The sequence below is a fragment of the Amphiprion ocellaris genome, chromosome 20 (assembly GCF_022539595.1).
Source record: "Amphiprion ocellaris isolate individual 3 ecotype Okinawa chromosome 20, ASM2253959v1, whole genome shotgun sequence".
Taxonomy (NCBI): Eukaryota; Metazoa; Chordata; class Actinopteri; family Pomacentridae; genus Amphiprion; species Amphiprion ocellaris.
In genome coordinates, this window is record NC_072785.1 from 25,174,186 (window position 1) to 25,200,272 (window position 26,087).

Below are 26,087 nucleotides of genomic sequence, written 5' to 3' on the forward strand. Positions count from 1 at the left end.
ATTTTTTTCGCATATCAGTATCCAGTTTTTCCAGAACAACACATGTTTAAGCCAATAGCCATATGGGAGCATTTTCACATGTTCTTTATTTATGTGTAATAAAACATACGTGTAAAGCTGCGCGTCATCTCTGAGGTTTAATGTTGGACACAGCAGTTGACTCCTTGTAGTTGAATTTAATTTTAATATTTAGTTAATTTTGTTCATTGTGCTGAAAGTTTGAGAACAGCTACTAGTATGATTTATGATTTATCTGTAATTGTCAGCTTTTGAGGCCTTTCAGAGCAGATATCTGATATTTTAACCTGCCAGGTGACTGATCTGCACTTCAGGGAAGCTAACCTGCTAGCATGTGTGAGCTATTATGGTTTGGCTGAGGGCTCTGATGTTGATTTATGAGGTTTTATTTTTAAAAATGGAGACGTTTCAGCCTGAACTGATTATTCAGAATGAAGTTAACTTTCAGCTGTGGCCGGACACATTTTGTTCTCAGGTCCAGGTCTCATGAACATGATATCGACTGGAGGCCTGAAGGGAAGTTTTTCACGTTTGGCAGAAACGTTCGCTTGGACTCAGCGATGAACTGATTAGAATTTGTTGCTCACTTCGCCATAACTCAATAATTCATACACTAATGAGGACAAAGTGTCACACAAACGTCTAAAAGGATGAAATGATGAAGGTCAGCGTCACTGAGATGTTCTAATGTTCTGCAGAAACACTTTCCTGTATATTCAACATCATAACTCAGGAACATAAGAAGACATTGTGAATTTTCACATTTGATTGGACATTGAATTGGTGACTCTAGTCTTGCGTATTAAACCCCTTTAAAGTTTCCACTACATGTATTACAGTAAGTAGCATATTAAGCAGTAATTCTAGCTTTTGGGTTGTTTTTTTTTTTTTTTACGACATCAGCATCAACCTGAGAACTTTATTTTTCAAATATCTGTTCAATCAGACATTCTGAATGCAGTTTTTCTTCTTTTTAATGGGACTTTTCTGACAACAGAGCTTTAATTTTTTTAAACGAGGAAAGATTAACAAGCTAAATTAACAATTTTGATCATCTTTTCCTCTTTGCTTTGGAGAATTTTATTACAGATGACACTTTTACATAAAAACAACCAGAATCCACTGCAAATCAGCCTGCTGCCTAATAGATCTGAATAGTTTATCAATTTAAAATCAAGATTAGTATTAGAATATACAGTACGCAGCGGGCTTGACTCAAGGTTTAACATGTTTGTTCAGTGGTTACTGTCTTTGTTGTGGTAATGCTGCAGGACTTTTTTTTAATCTATTACACAGCAAATATTGGACTGAAATTTTACTTTAAAACATTACACTGTAAATTAAATCAAATGTTTTGTTAGAAAAATCACAATTAAATATATTTTCCAAGTTTTTCAGCTTCAATACTGATGCCGTCCCTCCAGACTGTCACATTAAAGCTAAAATACAGAACAAATTTACATTTTTCTGAACGATTTTGGACACATAATGCTCAAAAAAACCTTAATAAATTCACGTGACTTCATTTTCAGCTTGCTTGAGAGAATTAAACAGAATATGAACTGAGCATGAGGATAAAGCAATAATGCACTCTAATTTAAGTAATACAGATATATAGAAGATAGATAAATAGATACTTTATTAATCTATTTGGAGAAATTCCAGGTTTCTTACAGCTCAAACATGTTATTTTTATGGAAAATAAGGAAACAAATATGCAAAAGAACATGCAAATATGCTGGTAGAAGAAACAATGTGCAAAAATTACTGATGTTTACAATAAAGATGCAAAATGACTTATATTTACAATGAAAAAGAGAATTAACTGAATAAAAACCTGTTTTTAATTGAGCATTACATAAGATATGTTGCTGTAGCTGCCTGTAGTGTAAAATAACTTAAAGCACTTTCCTTTTTTTCTTCTTTCCCTAGTAAAAAAAATGTATCATAAAGTGGATTAAGCCCTTTAGAAAGCCATGTGTTCTCCAGATAACCTTGAGTTCTTCATAAATTCCCCAAATCATTCAGCTCTAATACTGTTGCCATCACTTGAGACTCTTCCATTAAAGTTAAAATACAGAATAAAAATATTAATTTTTGATAGATAGATAGATAGAATGATTGATTTGGGGAAATTCAAGGTTTCTAATAGCTCAAATATGTTATTTTTATGAAAAATAAGAAAATCCATGTGCAAAAAACATGCAAGTCATGCTGGTTGAAGAAATAAGGTGCAATATTTACAATAAAAAAGAGTATTAACTGAACAAAAAAGAGTAGTAACTGAATAAACAGGAGAATTAACTGAGCATTATATAAGCTCTGTTGCTATAGCTGCCTGTAGTGTAAAATATCTTGAAATCTTCTCCTTTTTTTCTTCATTCTCTAATAAAAACATAATGTGAAAGTGGATTAAGCCCATCAGAAAGTGTTCTCCAGATAACCTCGAGCTCACTGAACATAAATGTTGTTCAGCAGTATGATGGTCTGATGGGGACACATACAGTACAGCTGATGTTAACATGTTCAAAGTGTCCTTTGTTTGAGAGCAGCGTCGCTCCTCCTCCTCCTCCTCCTCTTCCTCCTCCTCTTCCTCCTCCTCCTCCCAGCTCAGCGTTTCTCTCAGTCAGGTGACGGTCAGCAGTGAAATAAAAAAACAAAACTAGACAAAACGCTGCTGCGGCACAAAGCAGCGCCGCCGCCGAGCCGCAAAACGGAGCCGGAGCTGACTCATGATTACTGTGTGGAAGCGAGTCCACCGAAACTTCAGCGCTGTTTAGTTTGGCTGCTGCAGGACTCGGATCAGCCATGACTCAGGACTTACGGCCGCCCTGAGTCGTGATAACAAGTTTTGTTCCCGCGAGTGCAAAGAAAATCCTCTGCGGTTTGCCACCTGTTCAAAGTCCTCAGCACAGGACATTAAATAAACACGTTTTCTTATCACTTTGGGCCCTAAAATCCACTCTGAGGTGATGATGCTTAAGGATATTCAGCTCCACAGTCCTTCACGTGTGTTTAAAGGACCCTTAGTGGAATCTTTCCAGAAGCAGATCCACGTTCCTGCTGGAGCTTTTCACCGGCTTGCTGCTCAGCGAGGCCTCTTAGACGCTTGGCCTCCATTTGAATACCATCTGAACATAGATTTGCATCCGATTTGTGTGCTGTGAGATCTGAACGAGCGCTGTGACTCCTTATCAGCTCAGTTAGACTTTGTCCAGGCGCAGGGTTATTTGTTTTATACGCCGACGCCAAATATGGAAACAGACTGTTGAAGAATAAACTCATTTATTCCTCAGAATTTCTCTCAAAAATGAAGAGCTAAAAGAATGAATGGGAGGCTTCTTTTAGCTCTTTAGAAGAACTACTCAGATCTTTTAAAGGTGGAGTCTGCGATTCTGGAGGGAACTTGTTGGTATTTAGCTAGTTAGCATAGTTAGCATTGCGAGCTAGATTTTAAGTTTGGGCTTACTTAGAAATGTCCTTGTTTTTGAAAGAAAAGTAGTTTTTTTTTCCAGTGAAGATAACATTAAATTAATCATAAATCCAGTGTAGATATTGTTAATGTGGTAAATGACTATTATAGCTGGAAACGGCTGATTTTTAATGGAATATCTCCATAGGGATACAGAGGAACATTTCCAGCAACCATCACTCCTGTGTTCTAATGCTACATTGTGTTAGCTAATGGTGTTGAAAGACTACTTGATGATTAGAAAACCCTTGTGCAGTTGTGTTAGTACATGGATAAAAGTGAGTTTTCATGGAAAACATGAAATTGTCTGGGTGACCCCAAACTTTGAACGGTAGTGTACATATTTTAAACAAAAGCATATTTACATTTTTTTTTACCAACAAAGCAGTTTTTCTTCAGTATCATAAATAATTCTTGTGTTATGATGTCAGTTGGCTGCAGTTTTAGACTATAATCCAACTCGTTTCAGTGTAAAAGTTTCTAAAAGACCCAAAGCTTCCACACAATATATTGATTTTAATTTATCATAGAACAAAACATTTGGTTTCACAAGCATCATTATGGACTCACTTTACATCCGTTTACTTCTCTCCTGCCCTCTGTGCTCAGTTATACTGTGTTTTAATACAGCCAAATTAATAATAGAGCTTTTCTCCTTTACATTTTTACTTGTTTCTGTAGTCAGACAGCAGAATAAGCATTAAATACTGACTGAAACGCACCCTGTTAGATCTACATGGTAACCAGTAGTGACTTCCAAACTGCTGCTTTGCTCCATTTTCAAAGTTATCTGGCAACTTCCCATAAACATGTTTATCAACGGCTGTGCTTTGTTTTGATATTTTTATAAAGTTTAAAGCTAGTCAGTGACCAATAAGGAGAAAATGAGTTGCTTTAGCTGCTCTGTACTTGTAAAATATACTACTTTTTTACAGAAACTTAGAGTTCTTTTGGAATTGCACTTAAACAATAAGTCATCTTTTTTATTATGTCATACTGGAGTTTACCTCTACAGTTTTGCACTTTCATTTGTAAACCTTTATTCCTTTTCCATATTTTGCTGCTTTATACAATGGCATACAATGTGTTAAAATTAAAATGCACTGAAGTTAAAATTCATTTTCCATTTTAGAATGAAAATTAATTGCTTAGATTAACTGACTTGGCAAAAATAGTAAACAGATGAGTCAGTAGCAAAATACTGATGCCATTTTTGTTTGTTTCCCGTTTACTCTACTTCAGGGCTGTGTATAAATACTGAACTTTATTTCAGTGCATAGAAATTGTGGGGAGATTTTCACAGAATCTCATGAAAACAGTCTTGAATTAGGGTCACAGTTCAAATTTAAGTAAAACTGTAAAAATGACTTACAATATTGGACTTTAAACTTTGTCAAGTTTTTAGCTAGTTAGCTTGTTGGATTATTATTATTACTGATGCATTTTCTTACTGATGTGACTACTTGAGCATATTTGAATCATATTTTAACCCCTGTTTTGCAGATAACCCACATTTTTTTTAATGTAAAATATCAAACTTCATCAGCCAGATGAGCAATATTTAAAGTAAATAGTGAAATAGAAGTATGTAGACGTGTGAAATATGTCGCCTTTACTCTTTAGGAAATCCACATCTGATGGGTTTGTGAACCCGCAGCAGTTTTAAAACATTTTTTCATCCTTCCATCAAGCTGAAATTTGCTGAATCTGACGTTGAGGCGAACCGTGGAGGAAACCGGTCGCTGAACTCTTCCTCCTCGCAGACGTTTTTCTGCATGCAAACTTGCGTTGTGTAGTGTGTGTGTGTGTGTGTCTGTGTCTGTGTGTGTGTGTGTGTGTAAAACGTGGAGTTCTTAAGAGCCTCCGAGCTGTTTGTTTGTGGATCTCCGTGGCTTTCGCAGTCGCCATGGCAACCGCCCGGTGTCGGCTGCTCTGCGGCATTTTCACAGACGAGTCGCTCTTTGTTGAATGAACCCAGCGGAGGAAAGAGCCATTACCACACTTTTTTGACTCCTCAATGTAACACACACACACACACACACACACACACACACACACACACACACACACACACACATGAATATGCATCAGGGCCACTGGAGAGTAAATATCAGTCTGCTGCTCACAAAGGCGGCTTTTCTTCGTCTATCTGCACTTTTTTGGCTCGTGAACACAAACTCCGTCTGCAAACTGCACGTGTCGGAGTGCATCTGGCTGCAGCTTTCCGCTTTAGCATATTTTTTTTTCTTCTCTGCGGTGCATCCACATGTGCACGCTCTCCGCCGTGCACACACATGTGCTGAAGCAGCAGCAGCAGGCCAAAGATAAGTGTAATGGAATGGGCACGCTGAGTCGGCAGCTTTGCGCTAACAGCCTGTTTGAGCGTCTGCTGGGATGGAAGCTGCACCTGAGAGACTGTCGCACTCCATCACTGGCTGCAGGAAAGAGAAAGTTCCTCGTCTCTGCTGGAGCAGGAGGGAGGCTCAGGCTGGACACTGCATGGAGAGGAAGAGGAGGGTCTGGACTGAGAGTAGCTTCATCAATCTGAGAGGCCGGTTTATACGACTGCACCATTTTAGCAGCCTGGGAACCAAACAGATCTGTGGCTTCTGTTTCATTTGCTCTGGCACAAATAAATCCTGTAAAACAGTGAAACTCTTGTGGTAAGGAAGCCTGAAAATGTGTTTTAAGACTGTACCATTCAAAAACTGTTAAAAAAAAGAACACAATGAAAATAACAGCAAAAATCTGTTATTAGTTGTGCTGGTCAGATCTTGTGGCTTATTGGTTCAATTTTTGATCAGATACTCTGAAATTGAACTAAGACAAAGTTTTATCACTTTATTTTATATTGCTCCTTCTATTGTTTGTCAGATTAAAAAAAAAAGGGATGAAACCTCTAAAACTAAATTACTAAAAACAAGAAAAGCACTCAGGGAGTGCAGTACTCTGCCAAGGCTGCTCAGCTGTCGTATCATTTCCAACGCATAAGTCCCAATAAGTCTGCAACGGTGGATTTGTAGTAGGATGGCAGCAGGCAGCTGATGTACTGTTCACTAGTTGTCATAGCTACAGTGACGATGTGCCAGAAACTGTGGCAGATGTGGCAGAAACTTGAGAGTGATGAAAGAGGTAGAAACTGTGATAAAGAAAGTCACATATACATATAGACAGAGACATTTAAACTAAATGTTGGCTCGTCACACTGGACCAGCTGCAGGATGGAAGTAGAGTCGTGTCACATCTGCAGCCTCATCTGAGCCTCTAAAAGTGTTTTTGGAGCCAGAGAGTCGAGTGTTTGGACGTCAGTGTTTGTAGTTGGACTCAATCATCCAGTGAGCTTTACAGGAAGCAGACAGGAGGGTGAATGATGACCTCTGACCTCTCAGATCACTCCCAGTAATGGATTTCAGGACCAGAATCCTGTCCTTCCCTTGTTAGAGCAGCACTGCAGCTGAGGTTCAGCAGCAGAAAAAGGTCATATTGTTCTTACTGGATGGAGCTGTGGCTCTTATTATACAGCCCTGTTGTATTTCTTTGTTTGTTTACTCATCTCATTGACTGGTGGCATCACAATCCCTTAATATACCAGTGAAATGAATAGACAATTACAACTTGGCTCTCTTTATTTTGTAGCTTTGGCCAGTATTTCCTTTGGTTGTGGTAATATTGTATCCAAACATATGTAAATAAACAGACAGGTTGTAAACAAGCCAACATTTCAACCAGATCAGCTGAACCACATTATTTAGAGTTAAAACTGAACTTTTCACATTTTTGGATCCAGGATCTGCAGCGGTTTTCTGACATGAGGTGAAATAAGTGTTCACTTTGTTTACTTAAATAAATGTACCATTAAAGCAATATAAAAATACTCTATTAAAAGTAAAAGTTGCATATGAAAAATCCTATTTAAATAAAACTATATAAGTACTAGCAGCTACATGTCATTAAAGAATTCAAGTTAAAGCCCTGGTTTGGTTCCTCTGACTGATACATTATTATATGTGACAGTGTTAGGTTATTAATAGTGAAGTACAGTGTGTCAGCAGCATGTTACTGTTGTAGCTGCTCCAGGTTTGAACTACGTATTAACAATTTTCAGTACAGCGACAGCAGATAAATCCGATTAATGAAAGCAGTTCTGATACACAAATCTGTGTTTTTAGATTTGGCCTAATCTTTGATTTTTGCTGAAATATTGTATCATTTGAACATTTCTTAAAATGCGATATGTCAGGCACCGAATTTATCTTATAACACGATAAATTCAGTGCCTGACAGAAAACAATAAAATATAGGTATGGTACAATGCTAAAAATGAAAATAAATAAGCTAATTCATGATACTGAGGTAGTAAAGTATTACTCATGATAATGAAATATCGCACATGAAACTGAAATATTGCACCAGAAAAATTAAATATTCCACTTGAAAGTAAAGTGTTCTACATAATACTAAAACTGATTTTGTACAAACTATTGAGAAAAGTAATATTGCAAATAATATTGATGATGCTGTTTACATTTAAGTTTCTACTGTTATTCCTGCAGAACAGGGAGGATTTCTACAGCTATTTCTGGTTTAAAAGTGTGTTGTATCTTAAAGGTTTGTTATATTATTGTGTAAACTCTTAAATGTAGTGGAAGGAGAAAATGCAAAATTTCTCTGATATGTAGTAGAGTGGAAAGAGAAAGCAGCCTAAAGTGGAAATCTGTACAGTATTTGAGTAAATGTACTTAGTTACTTTGGGTTTTAGTTCCGGGTTTGACCTGAAAGTGCCACAACAAAACTTATTCTCACCATAAAAGATGTTTTTTTCTGATAAGTTCAATTCAACAGACCATCAGCTCCTATCTGTTAACTAACTGAATTTTTCTATTCAGTGAATTGTTTCCTCAATTGACTCTCTCTTCCTTAAAACATCAAGACGGTTCCAGAGCAGCGCATATTTGCTCGTCTAATCCGCTGTTTGTGGTATTGCCACAGAAATTAAGAGATTTCAACCTGAAATTTTATTATTATACGGTAAATTATACATTGCGTAATCATGTTAAGTAAAAATACTGAATTTCAGGGTTGCTCAAAAGCATGATTCGACAGGGAAATGTGATTTTTATCCTCCTCTCTCAGTCTATACGTTCCCACGTCTCTTTGTGTCGTCTGGGCCTTTTATTATCTCTGTTCTCGTACCACAGTTGTTCCTCTCTGCGCTGTCAGTTTTCTCTCCTTCCTCCCCCTCAGTTTGCTGCCGAGATGGATTTTTTTGTGTGTTTTTAAGCCGCTCTGCTTGCCAGATGCACGGAGCCACAGCACAACGTCCAGACAGCAGTTTGGCTCGACCCGCCAAGCTCTTTTCCCCGCTGAGCCTCCAAACCGAGACAGCAGTAATCTGAATCGCTCTCTGCTCGCTCTGCCAGACCTCCATTGTCAATTCTTGGGATGATAGCGACTTTAGGATGTGACCTCCAGTGTATCCGAGGCCAACATCAGCTGATAGCGCTGTCAGACGGAAGCATCGCGGCTGTTTGAGCTCCAGTATTTCAGGTTTTAGTTCATGTCTTGTGTCTTTTTTGACTGAGCTGAGCCGCCTCCTAGAATATTGATGAAGTTCTTCTGTACAGCTTGAGCTCAGCCAAACCCCTGTAGGTGTCAAAAGTTACCGCAAAAGTTTTCCGGTGAATACATTTCACTCATCGTCATGGCAACGCTGACAAATTCTACTGTAGGATGCAGACCCTGAGATGCAAATGTGCACCAGTGAAGTTCAGGATGGATAAAGTCACAAAGTTCATCAGAAAGCATCATGTTTTTAGAGATTTGATTTAGAACTGTATATTTTGTTAAGTTGCCAGAACATCTTTGACACTTTTGTTTGCATTTTTAGGCATTAAAAGTTGCAAATTTTGACTTTAAGTAGTGGATAACTTGAGAACTGCACCAGGAAGTTTGTAAAATGAGGTTATGTCAACAAGAAAAGCAAAAAAAAAATCATCCAAACAAGTGTTTTACAATAATTTCTGAAATATCACAAAACATCACGCCTGAAAACACATATTACATGACCATTCGCGCTCATTCCAGTGTAAACAGGCTGCAAAGGGTTGGGTGCTTAGTTTTAGAGTCATGTGACAAATCAAGGGAAATTTGGGTGTCTGCGTCATTGTTTCCAAAAACCAGAGTTTGTAAGTCCTCCCACCCTTTAAGAAGTCTGTTTTTTAGTGATCTAAAATTGAGTTTGCATGTAATTTAAGGACCAGAATGCAGAGAAAAAGCTACATTCTGGTAAAAGATGCCCTTTTCAATATATACAAGGTTGATCAAAACAATACCAATATTCATATCGAGCCATCATACCAGTATTAAACCAGATTTTACCGGTTGTGACATAGTACAAAGTTCAGTGTAACTGTCCAACATGAAGGAATTTTAAATCTATGATACTATAAGCATGTAATACCAAGGAAAATGTTATTGATATTAGCAGATACTGAATATTTAATGGCTCCAATCAGATCGAGAGCAAAAACAAACTTATTCAGGCAATCCCTTGTCACATTGGAAAAAGTTAATTTGACACAGTTTCCCCAATTTTGCAAAGAAAAGTTTCTGACATGTCTGATCAGCTGTTTCTTTTGTTGGATTCATCTTTGAACAGCATGAAACGTGACCGATACAAGCTGACATGAAAGAACAAATACAAGATTAAGCTAGTTGACAGTTTGTTGACTTCTTTTTCTTGTTTTTTTAGTTGTTTGCAAACACCTGACTTCTTCTACTCTGTTTCTGTCTGTACTACCACCTTCTGACAACACTATCCACTCCAAAGCAGTTAATGGAAACAAGCCCACTTTGTATTTTCGCAATTTTTTTGTAACATTTTCAAAGTCTTCTTCAAATTCGCTTGACAAACATATGGAAACATGACTATTGTAGCAATCCAAACCGTAGCAAGAGTCTGACATAACACTAAAAACAAGACAGGCTCTTCCTTTCCTTATCATTTAGCACTGACACGCCCTTGAGCAAGGCACCACACTCCCTTCCTGCACTAAATCCCTCCAGGGTGCCGTTTGAAACGAGAACATGCTCTCGGTGAACTCGTCTGGTAAACGCGATGCCCTCATCCATCACACATCAGGAAGTCATCTGGGAGTCTGAGGAGGAGGAAGGTGCTGTGGAGCTGTTAGCGGCTCACTTTTCCTGGCATGAGAATCTCTTTCCAGCAGCACTCTCTGGGCCCCCATGAGCTGAGAAAGCAGCAGAAATAGACGCTTTTACCTCCCTGGGATGCTCAGAGGCCCATTACCCCCTCGGCTCATCCACAAAGTGTTCGCTCTCATTAATGCAGCCGGCGAGGTTGTGAGTTTGATTATAAAAAGAAACCACCACTTTCAAACTCCATTTGCCGCCTTGGTTGAACATTCTGGATGTGACGCTGGAAAGATATATTTCTAGACATTTTTCTAGCAATTTATCTGCCTGTTTCTGGGGTTTCTGGGGACATGAGAGGCCCTGAAGCTGGAGGCTTGAGAAACTGGCTCTCGGTGTTGAAAACCGCCTTCCTGTGTCGGACGCTCTGCCAGCAACGTCTGCCTTTCCTCTCTCAACGAAACTTGTCTGCCTGCCCGAGTGCTCGGATATGGCAGGGGCTTGCACTCATGAGCTGGCTTGTTTCAGTAAAAGGATTGTACTAATATGGAGCTGGCAGGGAGGCAGGAAATATTTTCCTAACTGAGGCTGATTAATGGGGAGGTAGGGAGGAGGGGGATGTGGAGAGGAACAGCAGCAGAAAGTGTGTTTTTTAAGCAGAAGGACAATGTGTGGCAGGTTTACACCGTGAGAATTGATTTCAGATAATGTGCTGCGGTAAAAAGGTAAAGCTCCTTCTAGTCATGAGGGACTGATTAGTTAATCAGCAGGAAATAAAACAAATCAATTCTGAGTTAAAGTCCAAGCTTTGTCTGACGCTGGTGATGAATATGTTGATAAATGTTCATTTTCATCTGTACTGAAATGAAGTTCTTGTACCAAGGAGCGCTCAGTGTAATACTAATATACAATACACACTGCATGATTAGTAGCATATGGCAAATAAGTCGACTCAAAATTTGGGAATTTTTTTGATCAAACTAGCGTCTCCAAAATATGCATTTATGTGCTTAAAGGGATAGTTTGGTATTTTGGAAATATGCTTATTTGCTTTCTTATGGCAGACAAGATCTGTTCCACTCCCTATGCTAAATATGAACCTACTACTAGCACCTACATAGCTTTGCTTTGCTTAGCTTAAAGACTAGAAGCATGTAGACCTGCTCTGTCCAAACACAGAGCAAAACCTGCTTTAAAATGCTTGCTAACTAACATTAACATCTTGTTTGTTTAAAAAAAAATGTAGAAAAGACGAGTTGTGGTTTTGTGGGTGTAATTTGCATTGCTGTATGCTAAGCTGTTTGCTCCAGATATGAAAGTATCTACTCGCCTGACTGTCTGCAGCCAAGCACTAGTTTATTTTTATTCTTTGCTAATTAACACCACTGTACTGAGAGCAGTGTCCAGGCTGAGTCGTGCAGTCTGCTGAGTTGTATCTTCAATAGCTGCTCGGGGAAAAACGCTGCATGTAATGATGCTGACTGGCAGCTTTCGTCCGAGTTGATGCGGAGCAGATTCCTGCCGCTCTTGACCCCTGTTGTTTTTACAGCCCGCCTCGGTTCTGGGAGGCTGAGACCAGAGAGAGCAGAGAAAAGGGGGAGAGAGGCCCAGAAAATTTACAACCCTCCAGTCCCTCCCACAGACAGTCAGTCAGTCAGTCGCACTTTCACTCTGCAGCGCTACACGACACGTTGAAGCTGAAGCAGACTGTGTTTAACTGCAGTAATGAGAGAGTTTCAGGCAGCGACTGGTCTCCAGGACTCTGAAGCAGACATGTTAGCAGCCGAGAGTTTCACAGCACATACTGTACTGACACAAACTGTGCAAGGACAACGCCATCACACACATTCAGACAGCCTGAAAGCTGTTTTCATGCCCAAGGCAACAACTTTTTAACAGCCGCTTGTAATTGAAATTGCTTTTGAGCTTCTTCTTGAGTGTTTTGTGGTCAGGTTGACGCATTCATGTGGGTTAGATCATCCTTTTGTCATTGATCCAACACCACAGACAGATAAAAGTTTTGTGTTAGCTCCCTACTTTATCCTTTTGGACCCCAAAACCCACAAGCAAGCTTAAAAAACATCGTATCTTTAAAAAAATAACTAGAAATTACATCAATTATCAGAGGCAAAAACTGTAAAAACAAGGAATTTTGTCATTTTTGACTTTCCAGGAGCAAAAAAAAAGTTTTCACGCTTGCTTGTGGTGGTTTTTACCTTTTTCAAAAACTAGTTAATGCACATATCGGTAGATAGAAATACTTATTCTCAATCATTTTGATCTAATGATGTAACTCACATAACTGATCAGCTGTTTTTTTTTTTGTTCCTTTTGCCACTAGTCATTTCTAATATGCCATTCCATTGGGAAGCATAGCCAAATCTCATGATATTTCATTAAAATAACTTTATTCTACATTTGTCATTTAAAAATCTGTCAAAATAAGCCACTTACTCTTACCAGATTGAATGAAAAAATGAAAAAAAAGGAAAAATTCCACATTTCTTGATGCAACTGAAAAGCCAGTGTGGACTAAGCTGCAACTAACAATCGCGTGATAAAAATTCTGGGACTTTGGCATGAAACGTGTCCAATAGCAGCTAACATGAAAGGCTGAAACCTGTTTCTGAATATTTCCCTCCATTTTTGTCTGTAGAAGGTAAAGTTTTGTTTGTTTAGTTGTGTTTTTTAGTGGTTTGCAAACAGCATATTGTTTCTTACTTCTTCTACTGTGTTTATTACAGCTTAATGTGGCGTATATCGCCACCTTCGGACAACATTATGCAACCTATTTAATGCAGGAAGCTAATTTGCATTTTCTTTTTTGCAACAAATTTTAAAGTTTGCTTCGAATTTGCTCGACGGATACATTGAAGCTTGCCTTCTGAGGCTAATTCCTCCTCTAAGACTGTCGGTAAACTACAGCGTTGAGGCGACTTGTTCGCCGTCTGTCCCGTTTCTGTTCCCTCAGAGGATTTCCTCTGCAGACGTTTTGACTCATCACAGTCTGGAGAGCGCAGGTGTATTAGTGGTGGCTGCAATCCACTTAAGGGAGGTCCTGCTTTTGTACGTTCTGGTCCGATGCCATGGCTTTACTGGGACACTTAGTGGAACTGTGCCATCATTAATTCCATCTGTGCTTTTCCCCACTGCGGGGAAAAAGAGTCTCTGCAGTGAGTTTACAGCAGCAGAACTACAACTTGAATGCAATGACACCACACACTGTATCTGGTACTGTACAAGCATTCAGGGCCGATGCTTCGCTCGTAGTTCTCATTCAGAACATGTTTACGCTGCCTCCACTTATAGCTATAAATATACAGACGTCTGCTCAGGGAAAACCCAACGCCTGCAACTCTCTCTGCAGCCGATGACAACGCGACTCTCAGAGGACGTGTTTTCTCCTTCAGTCAACCACCTCTGCAATTAATTATGTTGTGCAGCCTGTCTGATAATCTTCTGCAAAGCTGAGCTGGAGTCACAGGGAAGTTAATTGCACAGTGCTGCTGTCACTTTCTATCCCGAGAAGCAGCCAGAAGGCAGCAGTCACCGTTACCTAATGCTGGTAATTGTTGCTGTTGCTACACTTTCCCAGTCTGGCAAAGCTCTCATGCAGCTCTTAGTCATTGTTGAACCTGTGGATACCTGATTTCAGACTGCTGGATGAAAGCAGCATCTCATTTCCAGGAGACAGCTGTTGTTTCAAAGAGTTGGCTCGTTTTAGAAAAAGAATTAGGGGTTGGTGATCTGGCCAAAAGTTTATTTGATGATCTTTTGTACCAGAATTTCCATTCATGATCTGAATCACAGTTCTGACCTCAGAATGTGTTCAGTTCAAGATTGGTTGCCTGCATGGTATAAATGAAAGTTTTTGTCTTAAGTAGTTTTTAACTGTAATCTTTTGAAATATTTACTGTTATTTTACAGTTTATTTTGTTTGCATTTTCCATTTTTATTTTCCTCGTTTTGTAAAATTATGGAGAATACTTAGTAAAATTAAATTTTTACATTTATATTTTTACTTTAGAAACACATGCTGAAACTGGAAATCACACCTATGTCAAAAATCTGTATTTTTATAAATGGCAATTATGTTTTTGCAACATTTCACAGTAGAAGCACACTATTTTTCATCTTTCAATCAGTGAAATTATTATTTTACAGCTATTTTCTATTTTTAAAAATAAAAAAATGTTAAAGATTGAAAAATATTCAATATTTCATTTGCACTTTTCTTTGTTTTGTTTAATTACAGATAATGTTCAGTAAAATCCCTGAAAAAATAGTATTAATTGCATGCTTACAAAAGTAATGTCCACGTCAGAAATCTAATATCTTTTCTTACAGTTCCAAAGAAAATTATACAGTTGAGGATTGAAAAATTATTTTAAAAAAGCAAAGAAGCAATACAAAGTTCTGAATCTCTATTCAACAGAAAAACCATGGCTTAGAAGTAGAGACAACTCATCAGTGCTGTTAGTTCAGTATAACAAAGTTACAATACCTTGAATTGCAGAAATAAAATACAAGAAAAACAAATATGAGCAAAAGTTAGAGATCTTTGAATATTCATTGTACAAAAGTTGAAAAGAAATATGTTTTATTTGCCAATACTGGAAAAAATTGTGTCTCTACATACTATAGATATTTCACTGCTTACATTATTGACTTGTTTACACACTGCCTGCAGATCAACCGAAAAGTCGCTGAATTTTTGTGGCATGACTGTTGGTCTCAGCTGAGTCATTAATTGCTTCTTGGTGGTGCAGAGGAACACTGAATTTTTAGTTCTTTACAGAATATTTAATTTTCACAGCGAGATATGTCCAATACAGTGACTTTGATGAAATAGTACAATTTTGAGCTTAGACTTGATTAATTTTCCTGATGAAACTCCACATAACACATGATTAGTTCTAGAACCACTGTAAAGTTAAAAATCTGATGAATTTTTCTATTTTTACAGTTTCTATCTGGGATAAATTGTGCCATTTTTGTGATTTTTTTTTTTTTTAAAGATAATATTCCTTTTGAACCTGTCAGTGGGTTTTGGGGCTCAGAGGGTTAACAGACTTTTAGGACTAAACAAACAAACTCTTAATGCTATTTTCGTGCTGAAGAGCAAAGTTCCCTTGAATCCAATAACCTGCATTACTCTGAACTCTGATAGCATCTAGAAGTGGCTTCCACAGAATTGGCTGCACTGATTTTTTTTTGTGAGATTAGACCGACTGCAGCTTTTCATGTCGATGCCCCGTCTGACTGCTGCTCTGCTCGTCGGACCGGTAACTCCGGGTCCTGCCCCGCCAACAGCCCCAGAGCACCTGAAGGGGCCGCGAGTGTTGACCATAACACAGCCAGGGGGTCATGTGACGGTGCAGGTGGCTGCCAGCCGGGACGGCATGTCGCTGCCAAAACTCCACGGTGACCCGGAGAGTTAGAGGAGCTGCAGGAGGGCCGGCTAATTCTGGTCAGGAGGAGGCCCGGCATCCAACCAAGAGCAGCCAAAAACCTCCTTCCAGAGAGTTTAACAAGCTAACATTCCTTCTGTGAACTTTGAGTCCTCTTCACAACTGCGCTCTTTGCAGGTTGACTCGAAGCTTTTTGACATTTTCAGCTGTCTGCTCCTGTTAAAGCAGCACTAAGCAGGAGTTTTAAGTGAAAAATGTGCTCATTTTATTCACCTAAAACAAATCCCATTCCAATTTCTGCCTTAAACCGCATTTACCAAACTTGAGCTACATTATTAAAGGTCTCAGTCTTTTGGTATGAAGACTGTTTTGCAGATTCCTGATGATACATTAACATGATTAAAGGTCAAACTTGCTGCCATTTGGAGTTGTGCGAAATTCCCCAACTGCACTTGAAGTTGTCGTTCTGGCATTTTTAGAAGTGTTTGTGTTTGATAAAGTGGTGGGAAAGTGATCCAGAAAAGGGGAAGGGAAAGAAAAAAGTGGCTGACACTCATCAACAATGGCATCTTACATGAAAAAGAAACAGGACATTGTGAAAATGTGAACCTGCAGAGCCAGCAAACACCCTTATCTTTGATTAAATTATACAGTATTCACACGAGCTGCTGACACCACAGCTCTGCCTCAACAGTTTAACATCTTTGGCAAGCGTCTAAAGAGACTATTGATCAGGATTATTTGAAATATCTTAGAGGCCTGTTGGGCTTAAATCATGAGTAACTGAGCAGGAATACAGTATTTTCGGGGCGTGTGCCTGATGTTAAATCTTCAGCGCTTGTCTTTTTCTGTCAGTTTTGCCCTTGGAGATAAAACACCATATAATCTGTGCTTTTCCTTTTACATCTTCTACACAATCCACAGAGTTGCCTTTGTTTGGCTCAAACTTCCACCACATGCCTGCAAACTCGCACACATCTTAAAACTCAGCTCCCCCACACTCGGGTTTATTGATAGTCGTGTAAACCTCACGCCACCGCTCTACTTTAAAGGGTGACCTCATTGCGGAAGTTCCACAAGTGCTCCGAAGCAGCTCGCCAGCGACTTTTAAGTGGCTTTTGTTCCCGCGCAGTGGAAGGCCGGCCAGTGACAGACAGTGCTGGCTTTCATAAACGCCTGGCGCTGCTCCTGCAGGTCCTCATCCGGCTCTCTGGTGGAAACATGGTGTTTTGGGCGCTGGGTGTAATTAACCCGGGAGCTCGTAAAGAGGCGTTCGCAGCAGGGCGCACGGCGGGCCCACTCCTCATGCCAGCTCCCGTTGGGCGGCTCGGATCCTGCTCCAGATGTTTTCCGTTAGCGCGTTTGCATGCCAGCAGTGCCAGAGAATGCAAGGCCCGCTACACCTACTGTATGCAGCGTACAAAGATCCAGTGTGCTGAGGTTCAGTGACGCAGGAGCAGAACTTACGAACTTAAGGTGTCAGGGTGGGAGAATGTGAAGAAACCAGCAGGGGGCATGTCTGTCGATCAGCAGATCTCCATTGTAATTTCATTTTTAAGGTTCCGATCTGGGCTGTTACGATATTAGTTTGTCTCTACATGATTATTATGGCCAAAAGACTTCATAATACCAATACTATCGCAATGTGTATAGATGTTTTTTTTTTTTTAATAATGCTGTCAGTCTCTTTGTTCCTTGGATGCTTTCTCTCTTCTGTTGGCAAATGAATCACACTGAAAAAAAAAATGCAACCAAATGGTGACAAATGGCATCTAAGCTGCCAGAAAAAAACACAAAACAACATAGAAGTGGTGGAATAGTTCAAAACATTAGAAAAACTGTAAAACTGGTGAAAAACCAAGCAAATATCTGTTAAGCAATGCATTGTTTGGCCAAAGTTTTTTTTAAATTACTTTTTTAATTACTGTTATCTGTACTTTAACAAAACAGGGAAATCTGTATAATAATGCGTAAAAATTGTTTGCAATTTTTCAATCCCTAAAATTTCTAACTTTGCTCTGAAATAATAGCACATCTCTGTAAAACAATACTATTGTTGTGATATAACTATAAGAAAATGAAAAGAAAACAAAGAAAACTGTATATTTTTGTCATTTGGTCATATGCAGTGTAAAAAAAAATAAAGGAAAAAAAACCCCAGTAAAAATCAGGCAGCAAAAATACCAGCAAAATATGTCAAAAAATTATGGAATAGTGTAACATTAAAAAAGTGTAACAACTTAAAATCATGGCAATTATCTTTAATTTTTGCTTTTTTCTGATTAAAATACACTTAAATACTGTATTTGATGGCCATGCTTGTAAAAGAACTGTAAAAATAGTAATTTCTGATGTACATTATTTACAGTTTTACCTGATTTTGCACTTAAATTTAAAGCAGGCTCCTACATAATGTAATTTTAAAAAATGTATTTAGTTTTGGTGCTTGATCTTCATTCGGCCTGATGAATGTGCAGGATTCTGTCTGAAACCTTTGGATTTGCTTGTCCCTTTCCTTCAGCTCATGAAATAGATGTATAAAGAGTTAATTTGTCCTAAACCATGGGTGCACCTAAATGAATGATTGCCCTGGCATGGCTCTGAGGACGTCAACATTGACTGAGAATGTTAACAACTATTTTATATAAAAGTTAATGGTTTCCAGTAGGGCTGCCACAAACAACGTGTCGACGAATCGCCCGAGCACGGTACGTCATCAAAAGCGGACGTGAGCGCGCAATGCAACAGAAATCACCGTCCGAGTGGAGCGCGGAACACGCATGGACATCCGCGCTGTATCGTGCATATATAGTATATGCATATATTATATACGCACAATACAGCGTGGACATCCGCGTTTACGATACAGCGCGGACATCCGCGCCGCATCGTGCATATACTATATATGCACGATACAGCGCGGATGTCCATGCGTGTTCCGCGCTCCACTCGGACGGTGATTTCTGTTGCATTGCGCGCTCACTTCCGCTTTTGATGACGTATCGTGCTCAGGCGATTCGTCGACGCGTCGTTTGTTGCAGCCCTAGTTTCCAGTAGATAAATTGTATTTACTTTGATTAACCTTTCATTATCCTTTTGACTTAGTGCCATCATCAGGTCAAATTAATCTGATTTATGACTAAATACTAAATTCTTGCAAAACTAAGGTTTTCTCATGAGCTACATCTTTCTGTTCTGTGTTTACAGCGATGTAGCAAATATTAGCATGCTAACATGCTAAAGTAAGATGATATTGCACCTGTTTGACATTAGTAAGCTAGCATAGCATGCTAATGTTAGCATTTAGCTCAAAGTACCGTTGTGCTGTAGATGTCTTGGTGTAATGTGGGAGGTTTGAATCGACCAAAATTTCACTTCTCTCTACACAAATGTTTACCGAACCAAATATTATCCTGTCTGTGATGTTGTTAACCTTGCTTACTTTAATTCTTTGGACTAGTGCGAATGCAAACAGATTGTAAAATTGAATAAATCTGCAATACTAACAAATGTAAAGAAACTCTGGTGTCTTCACAAACCAACTTGGCAGCACCTGTAAGCACCTGGATGGTTCAAGCTGGGATTATAGTCACAGCTCAGACACACACAGCGTTTGTTTGGCTGTAGATTAAGTGTATGATCTGAGCAGCAACTGATGTTTTTGCCTTCTTTTTCTCTCGTCTCTGCAGACATTTACAGCCTGGTGTAACTCTCACCTGAGGAAAGCAGGGACGCAGATCGAGAACATCGAGGAGGACTTCCGGGACGGACTCAAACTCATGCTGCTGCTGGAGGTCATCTCAGGTAAACACCTCCTTACTTAACAGGACTACCTGGATTAAAAAAATCACCATTGTCACATGTTGATTTTTGATGGCAGAATCATTCCACCTTTTAGGAAATGTACTTTTTTACTATCTTCCTCAGAGTGAGATGAAAAGATTGATTACACTCTGATTTCCATTGATGAAGTTTAAACATCTTTGTCTTCTGTAATGTATTGAGTTAAAAGATGGATTAAATTAAATCCCTTCAATTTGATTGAGCTAGTAGATAAACTGCTGATAAATCTAAAAGCAGAGGACAGAAAAAAGGTAATAAATTACACCTGAACAACATTCATATTTTATGTATCATCGTGGAACAAAATGTTATTTTAAACATGAGCACTTAAAGCAACATCCTCCTGTTTCTGTTCAACATTTTTCCCGTCCAGGCGAACGCTTGGCCAAACCAGAGAGAGGCAAAATGAGAGTCCACAAGATCTCCAACGTTAACAAAGCGCTCGACTTCATCGCCAGCAAAGGAGTAAAGCTGGTTTCTATTGGAGCAGAAGGTGAGTGATGTCACGTCTCTGTCTTCCAATGATGTTTCTGCCAGAAGACGAGGGTCCGACATGTTCCATAATGACCTTGTCTGGGTTTGTTTGTGCCTCAGATTGATTTTAATTAGGCCATCAGCCGGGTCGATAGCTACTGTAGTGTTGTAAATAGTTATGCATAATGTCGCCTGCGGCCTCCCTGCCTCCCTCTCGTTACCATGGCAGCACCGCCGGCTGCTGTGCTCTTAATGAGATCCTTATTCCTGAGTGTTCCGGTGCAGGTTTGTGCTTTGCAGTGCATTTTCTGAGACTAGATCTAAGGATCAGCAAACACCCGAGGGGCTAAGGCTGCTCATTGTTCAGCACAAATAACTCGGGGATGTCCGTCCTCCTCCCTTCAGAGTAAACAAGTGTTTAACAGAGTAAACACTCATCCGTCCGTCCGTCCGTCCGTCCGTCCGTCCGTCCGTCCGTCCGTCCGTCCGTCCGTCCGTCCGTCCGTCCGTCCGTCCGTCCGTCCGTCCGTCCGTCCGTCCGTCCGTCCGTCCGTCCGTCCGTCCGTCCGTCCGTCCGTCGTCCCGTTCCGGTCCAGTCCGTTCCCGTGCCGTCCCGTACCGTCCGTCCCGTCCAGTCCGTTCCGTCCGTCCGTCCCGTCCCGATACCGTCCGTCCGTCCGTCCCGTCCGTCCGTCCGTCCGTCCGTCCGTCCGTCCGTCCGTCCGTCCGTCCGTCCGTCCGTCCGTCCGTCCGTCCGTCCGTCCGTCCGTCCGTCCGTCCGTCCGTCCGTCCGTCCGTCCGTCCGTCCGTCCGTCCGTCCGTCCGTCCGTCCGTCCGTCCGTCCGTCCGTCCGTCCGTCCGTCCGTCCGTCCGTCCGTCCGTCCGTCCGTCCGTCCGTCCGTCCGTCCGTCCGTCCGTCCGTCCGTCCGTCCGTCCGTCCGTCCGTCCGTCCACTGTTTTCTTCCCTTTGGCATCCACTAAATGATCCCAAAATAGTTCAGCCAGTGCACATATCACTCTGCTCAAGTCTTGTGGATGGTTTGTAGTATAAAAGTTTGGAATTATCTGAGATTTATGTTGCAGAATCGATTCAGGGACAGACATTTTATTGAGCTTTGAAAGATGGCATTTGAATCTTGGTTACTCTGGATCATCCACAGAATTTACTTTCTGTAGGAACTACTTTCTTCTGAAGAAATAGTCCCCATGAAAGCTGTTTTTACTGCAGCAGAAAATATCTCATAAAATCACAGAAAAATATTAATTTAGAGTTTTACTGTGTTTAAATCAGCAAAAATATAATTGTTTTACTGATATATTGTGTTATTTTCTATTTTTGATCGTTACAGTATACCAGAATTTTTTCATGATTTTTTTTGTTTGTTTTTGGCAGATTTTTACCCCTTTCTTACATAATTTCTTTTTGCAGTGCACAGGGCAATTTTGATGAGCATAGTTAAGCTGTGACCTCTGTTGCTATGTTGGCAAGTTTACACACAATTCAACTCTAACTGACCACACAATCAAATGTTAGACTGATCTAAGGAATAGTTTATGAAGTGATTATGTTGCAGATCATTTATTTACAAAAAGAACAGCTTCAACATTCCCATCTGGAGGTTTCTGTCAATATTGTTTCAGTATCTTGTTGTCATTAAAAGGACTATTATATGTCAGAATGTCTGCCGAAAGCCAAATTAGGCACTTTTTGTAAATAAACTCAACTTTAGAGCTGGACACTAATGGACTCCAGCATTAATTGTGATGAATGAGATAAACAGAAGTAATGAGGGTTTTAAATGTCTTTAAGAGTTATTTTATTGTATTATTATTACATTTTCTGCCTTAAAAAAAATGAAAAAATGCATTTATGCTGCCCTTTCATCTTTACAGTGAGTAAAACCCTATTTAATTCAGATCAGAGTGGGTCAGAGTTTCCCTCCCCAATGCACCCTACTTAAGTTAACCTCTGATCCGTCTGACTCCTGGTGTTAAACCCTTCAAGTCTTTACTGTCACACAAATTAAAACTATAAAAATCAGACTAGTGTGCAATTCTGCCGCATCTCCATTAACTTGGATCAATTAAATAATGATTTCAAATATCACTGTCTTCATGGCTCTGTGGTTTTCTCTCTGCTTTCTAATAAGGGTTTGAACAGAAATCTCTCTCATTATTGAGTCGTAAAAGTCTCATTTTATTTTTAAAAATATTAAATAAAAATATCTGATAGTGTGGATGTCCATACCCTGAATAGGGCAAAATTCATTTTTCTTGCACAGAAACTTTTTCATAGAACCAGTTATCAAAGTACATAAATTTGATAAGCATTGTTCAACTAAATTTGTAATCTTTTATATATATATATTTAATATTCATGGTGATATTGTTGCAATTATTAATGGGCTGACAGTAGAGAGATGACAAGAAATGAGAGGAGAGAGACATGAATGATATGTTAGAATGTATTCAGTGAATCACTTTGCAAATTATCCCGTTGACTTTACGTGTAATCGTTTGTGCTTCATTTAGTCTTAAATCATAGTTTTGCCAATTTTGGACAGAAAAAAGTGACATTTATTCACGTGTACTGACAAGAAGCATGTTTGTTCATGAAAAAAAGAAAGGACTTTTTCTGTAATAACTTCCTTTGCCAAAGGAGTTTAGTTTGTTACTGTTTTATTTTATTTAATTTTTTTCCCGCAGTTAAATTTCGGTGCAAATCTGGTTTGGGTTGTGAAAGATATAGAGAATATCATCAAATGGAGCATAGGCCTTTGAATATGGCTGTGCCCTTTGATCTTGTAATATTTTGGTCAGTGCATCAGAAATAAGGAAAAAATACATTGTGCTACTGTAGAACAGCTACTAACAATAGTTTGTTATTATTTTAAAGTGCACAACAAACACAATAAGCACGTACAAATATAAAGAGTCATATAAAATAATGAAAATTAAAAACAAAAATTGATTTGTGAGAAAAATACAAAAATATCAACCATTAAATATAAAAACAATGCATGAACCTCAAGTTTAAATATAGGAACTGCCAAGATCAAAAGTCCACCTAAAAATCAGAATTTTATAATAAAGACTTTTTGTACAAATAAGTCTTCAAAAGTGAAGTAAAAGAAGATTCCACTGTAGTAAGCAGAAGTTACTCTGTTCCTTCAGTCAAAAAAACGAAAATGAGGCATCTATTTCTATGGAAAACGATGAAAAGTCACAAATATTCTTTTCTGAAACAGTGGAGACAGTGAATTTTTTGGCACTTTAAGGTCACTTGTTGTCATTTTCTGTTGATCAACTGTTCGATTAATCTATAGTCGTTTCATAAATTTGTATAATCTTACTAGCAGATGACTTTTTGGCTCATAGAAGGACAGAAATTCTTTCATAAAGTGGAATATTTTCCTGTAGTGAGCAGAGCTTGATCTGAAGGCTCCTGATCCAGACCAGCATTCCAGACAGATTATCCTCCTTGAATCCCCTCCTGGTCCTGCTAACTGCTGGTCGGACTGGTCCACGGCTCAGGCCTATACCACTCATCAGGGGGTTTGTTGTGGGTTAAGGATGAAAGAAGGGGGGAGGTAGTTTCAAATGGAATTAACAGGATTTGTGTTCCTCCCCCAGGTGGATCAATCATGTTCATTAGAGTTAATCTCAACATGTATCTGCATGTGTCAGCCTCAACCAAAACCCAGCTCCACTCTTTCCGCCTCCTAATTTAATTGGCGGCGTCTTTCACAACGCGTTAAACGTTCAGACATCTGACTGGCATCTCGCAGTCCCAGTTTGTCCGTCACAGTCTTGGAAGGTGCCGAGCTCCGAGCCTTATTGGATTAGAGGCAGAAACAAATGATTGTTGAAGGGCGGGCTAACAGGGTGACCCGCTGAAGGGGATTTTCGTTATCGACAACTCAGACAGGACTGGACACAAGCGGTTCATTCACAGATTGATTGACAGCTTAGCGGGCCGAGGCTCAAATGATTGAATCATCACGTTTCATTCATAAAAGGCTTTACTGCTTCAGCTGCCCGTCTACAACACTGAGATTAAACACAGCCTGTATGGAAAATCATTCAGAGGAAGTTCTGCTGTTGAGTCGACAAGATGTTGATTATCTGGTTGTTACTGTGTCAAATCAGTTTCCTGACCTGAAAGGCTCTTTAAAGGGCAGCATGTCATTGATTTGTATTACATAGTATCGAATCGGATGATGTTGTTTCGTATTGCGTCATATTGTATCGTGCTACATTGTAACACGTGTATAACGTGTTGTATCATGGTGTATTGTATTGCATCGTATTGTGTTGTATCATTTCGTATGGCATCGTATCGTGGTGTACAATTTTGTATAACGTATTATGTGTCATTTTTATGACGTCGTATTGTGTTGTCATTTTGTATGATGTCATATCCTTTTGTATGACCTCGTATCGTGTTGTATCATTGTATGACGTCGTATTGTGGCGTATCATTTTGTATGACATCGAATTGTGTTGTCATTTTGTATGACGTCATATAATTTTGTATGACCTTGTATCGTATTGTATCGTTTTGTATGAGGTCGTATTGTGGCGTATCATTTTGTATGACATCATATCATTTTGTATTGCATCGTATCGTGTTGTATCATTTTGTATGACATCATATCATCGTGCATCATTTTGTATCGCATTGTGTCATGGTGAATCATTTTGTATAACATCATATCTTTCTGTGTCGTATCATATAGTACCGTGTTGTATAATACTGCACGGTATTGTATTGTGCTATAACATGTTATGTTATATCGTATCGCATCATATGATTTTGTATCGTATCATATCACATCATATTATATCGTAGCATATCGTATAGCATCATAATGAATTGTATTGTTTTCCGTCATATTGTGTTATATAGTATTGTATTGTGTTGCATATTGTACTGTGTATTGTTGTATTGTTTCGTATCGTGTTCAATGGCATTGCATTTTATCACATGGTATTATGTCGTATCACATCACATCATAATGTAATGTATTGTATTGCATCACGTCGTATTGTATTGTGCTGTATTGTATCGTATTATATTATAGTGTGTTTTATCTTATTGTATCGTGTTGTATTGTGTTTTTTTGTAACGTATCACATCATTTTGTATGGCTTTGCATTGCATTTCATCGCACGGTACCATGCTGTATTATTTCATGTTATCTTATATTGTGTTGTATCTTTATGGTGTCATCGCACATCGTATGCTGTTGTTTATATCATTTTGTACTGTATCACGCTGCATCGTATCATCATATCTTACTCAGCTAAAGGACACGTACCTCACAATTGTAGTCCTGCTTCAGTGCAGTACCTAAGTAAATGTCCTTGGTTGCTTTCCACACCTGGTCTACACACAACATCTGTGGAACTTCTTTTCTTTTTGTGCCCGATGGAGGGATTTAAGTTAAGAGTACCTAAGGTAGAGGGTGTCATATGATGTGCAGTTTGAAAAGCCTTTGTGATTTTGGAATATACACTAGTATAATTAAACTTGACTTGAACAGGTGGACAGAAACCTTTCATTAGACACAGCAGTGCTTTGAGTATCAGCACTCTAACATGTTAACAGTGACAACAGTAACATGCCTCCGTCGAGCAGGTTGCCTTTGAATAGTCCAAAAATTACATCCTTGGTTTTTTCCTAAACACTAATCATGTCACAGTAGAAGTTGTTG

General features: G+C 39.1%; 1 protein-coding gene across 5 annotated transcripts in view; it reads left to right on the plus strand.

Annotated features, from left to right (window-relative positions):
* The window catches only part of actn1 (actinin, alpha 1), an 82,995-nt gene that overhangs the window by 15,763 nt on the left and 41,145 nt on the right, over positions 1-26,087 (plus strand). For all 5 annotated transcript variants that reach the window (XM_035955608.2, XM_035955607.2, XM_023286673.3 and 2 more), the window contains exons 2-3: positions 19,743-19,857; positions 20,270-20,389. In XM_035955608.2, the coding sequence (XP_035811501.1) occupies positions 19,743-19,857; positions 20,270-20,389 (235 nt within the window). The remainder of the gene's footprint in view (positions 1-19,742; positions 19,858-20,269; positions 20,390-26,087) is intronic.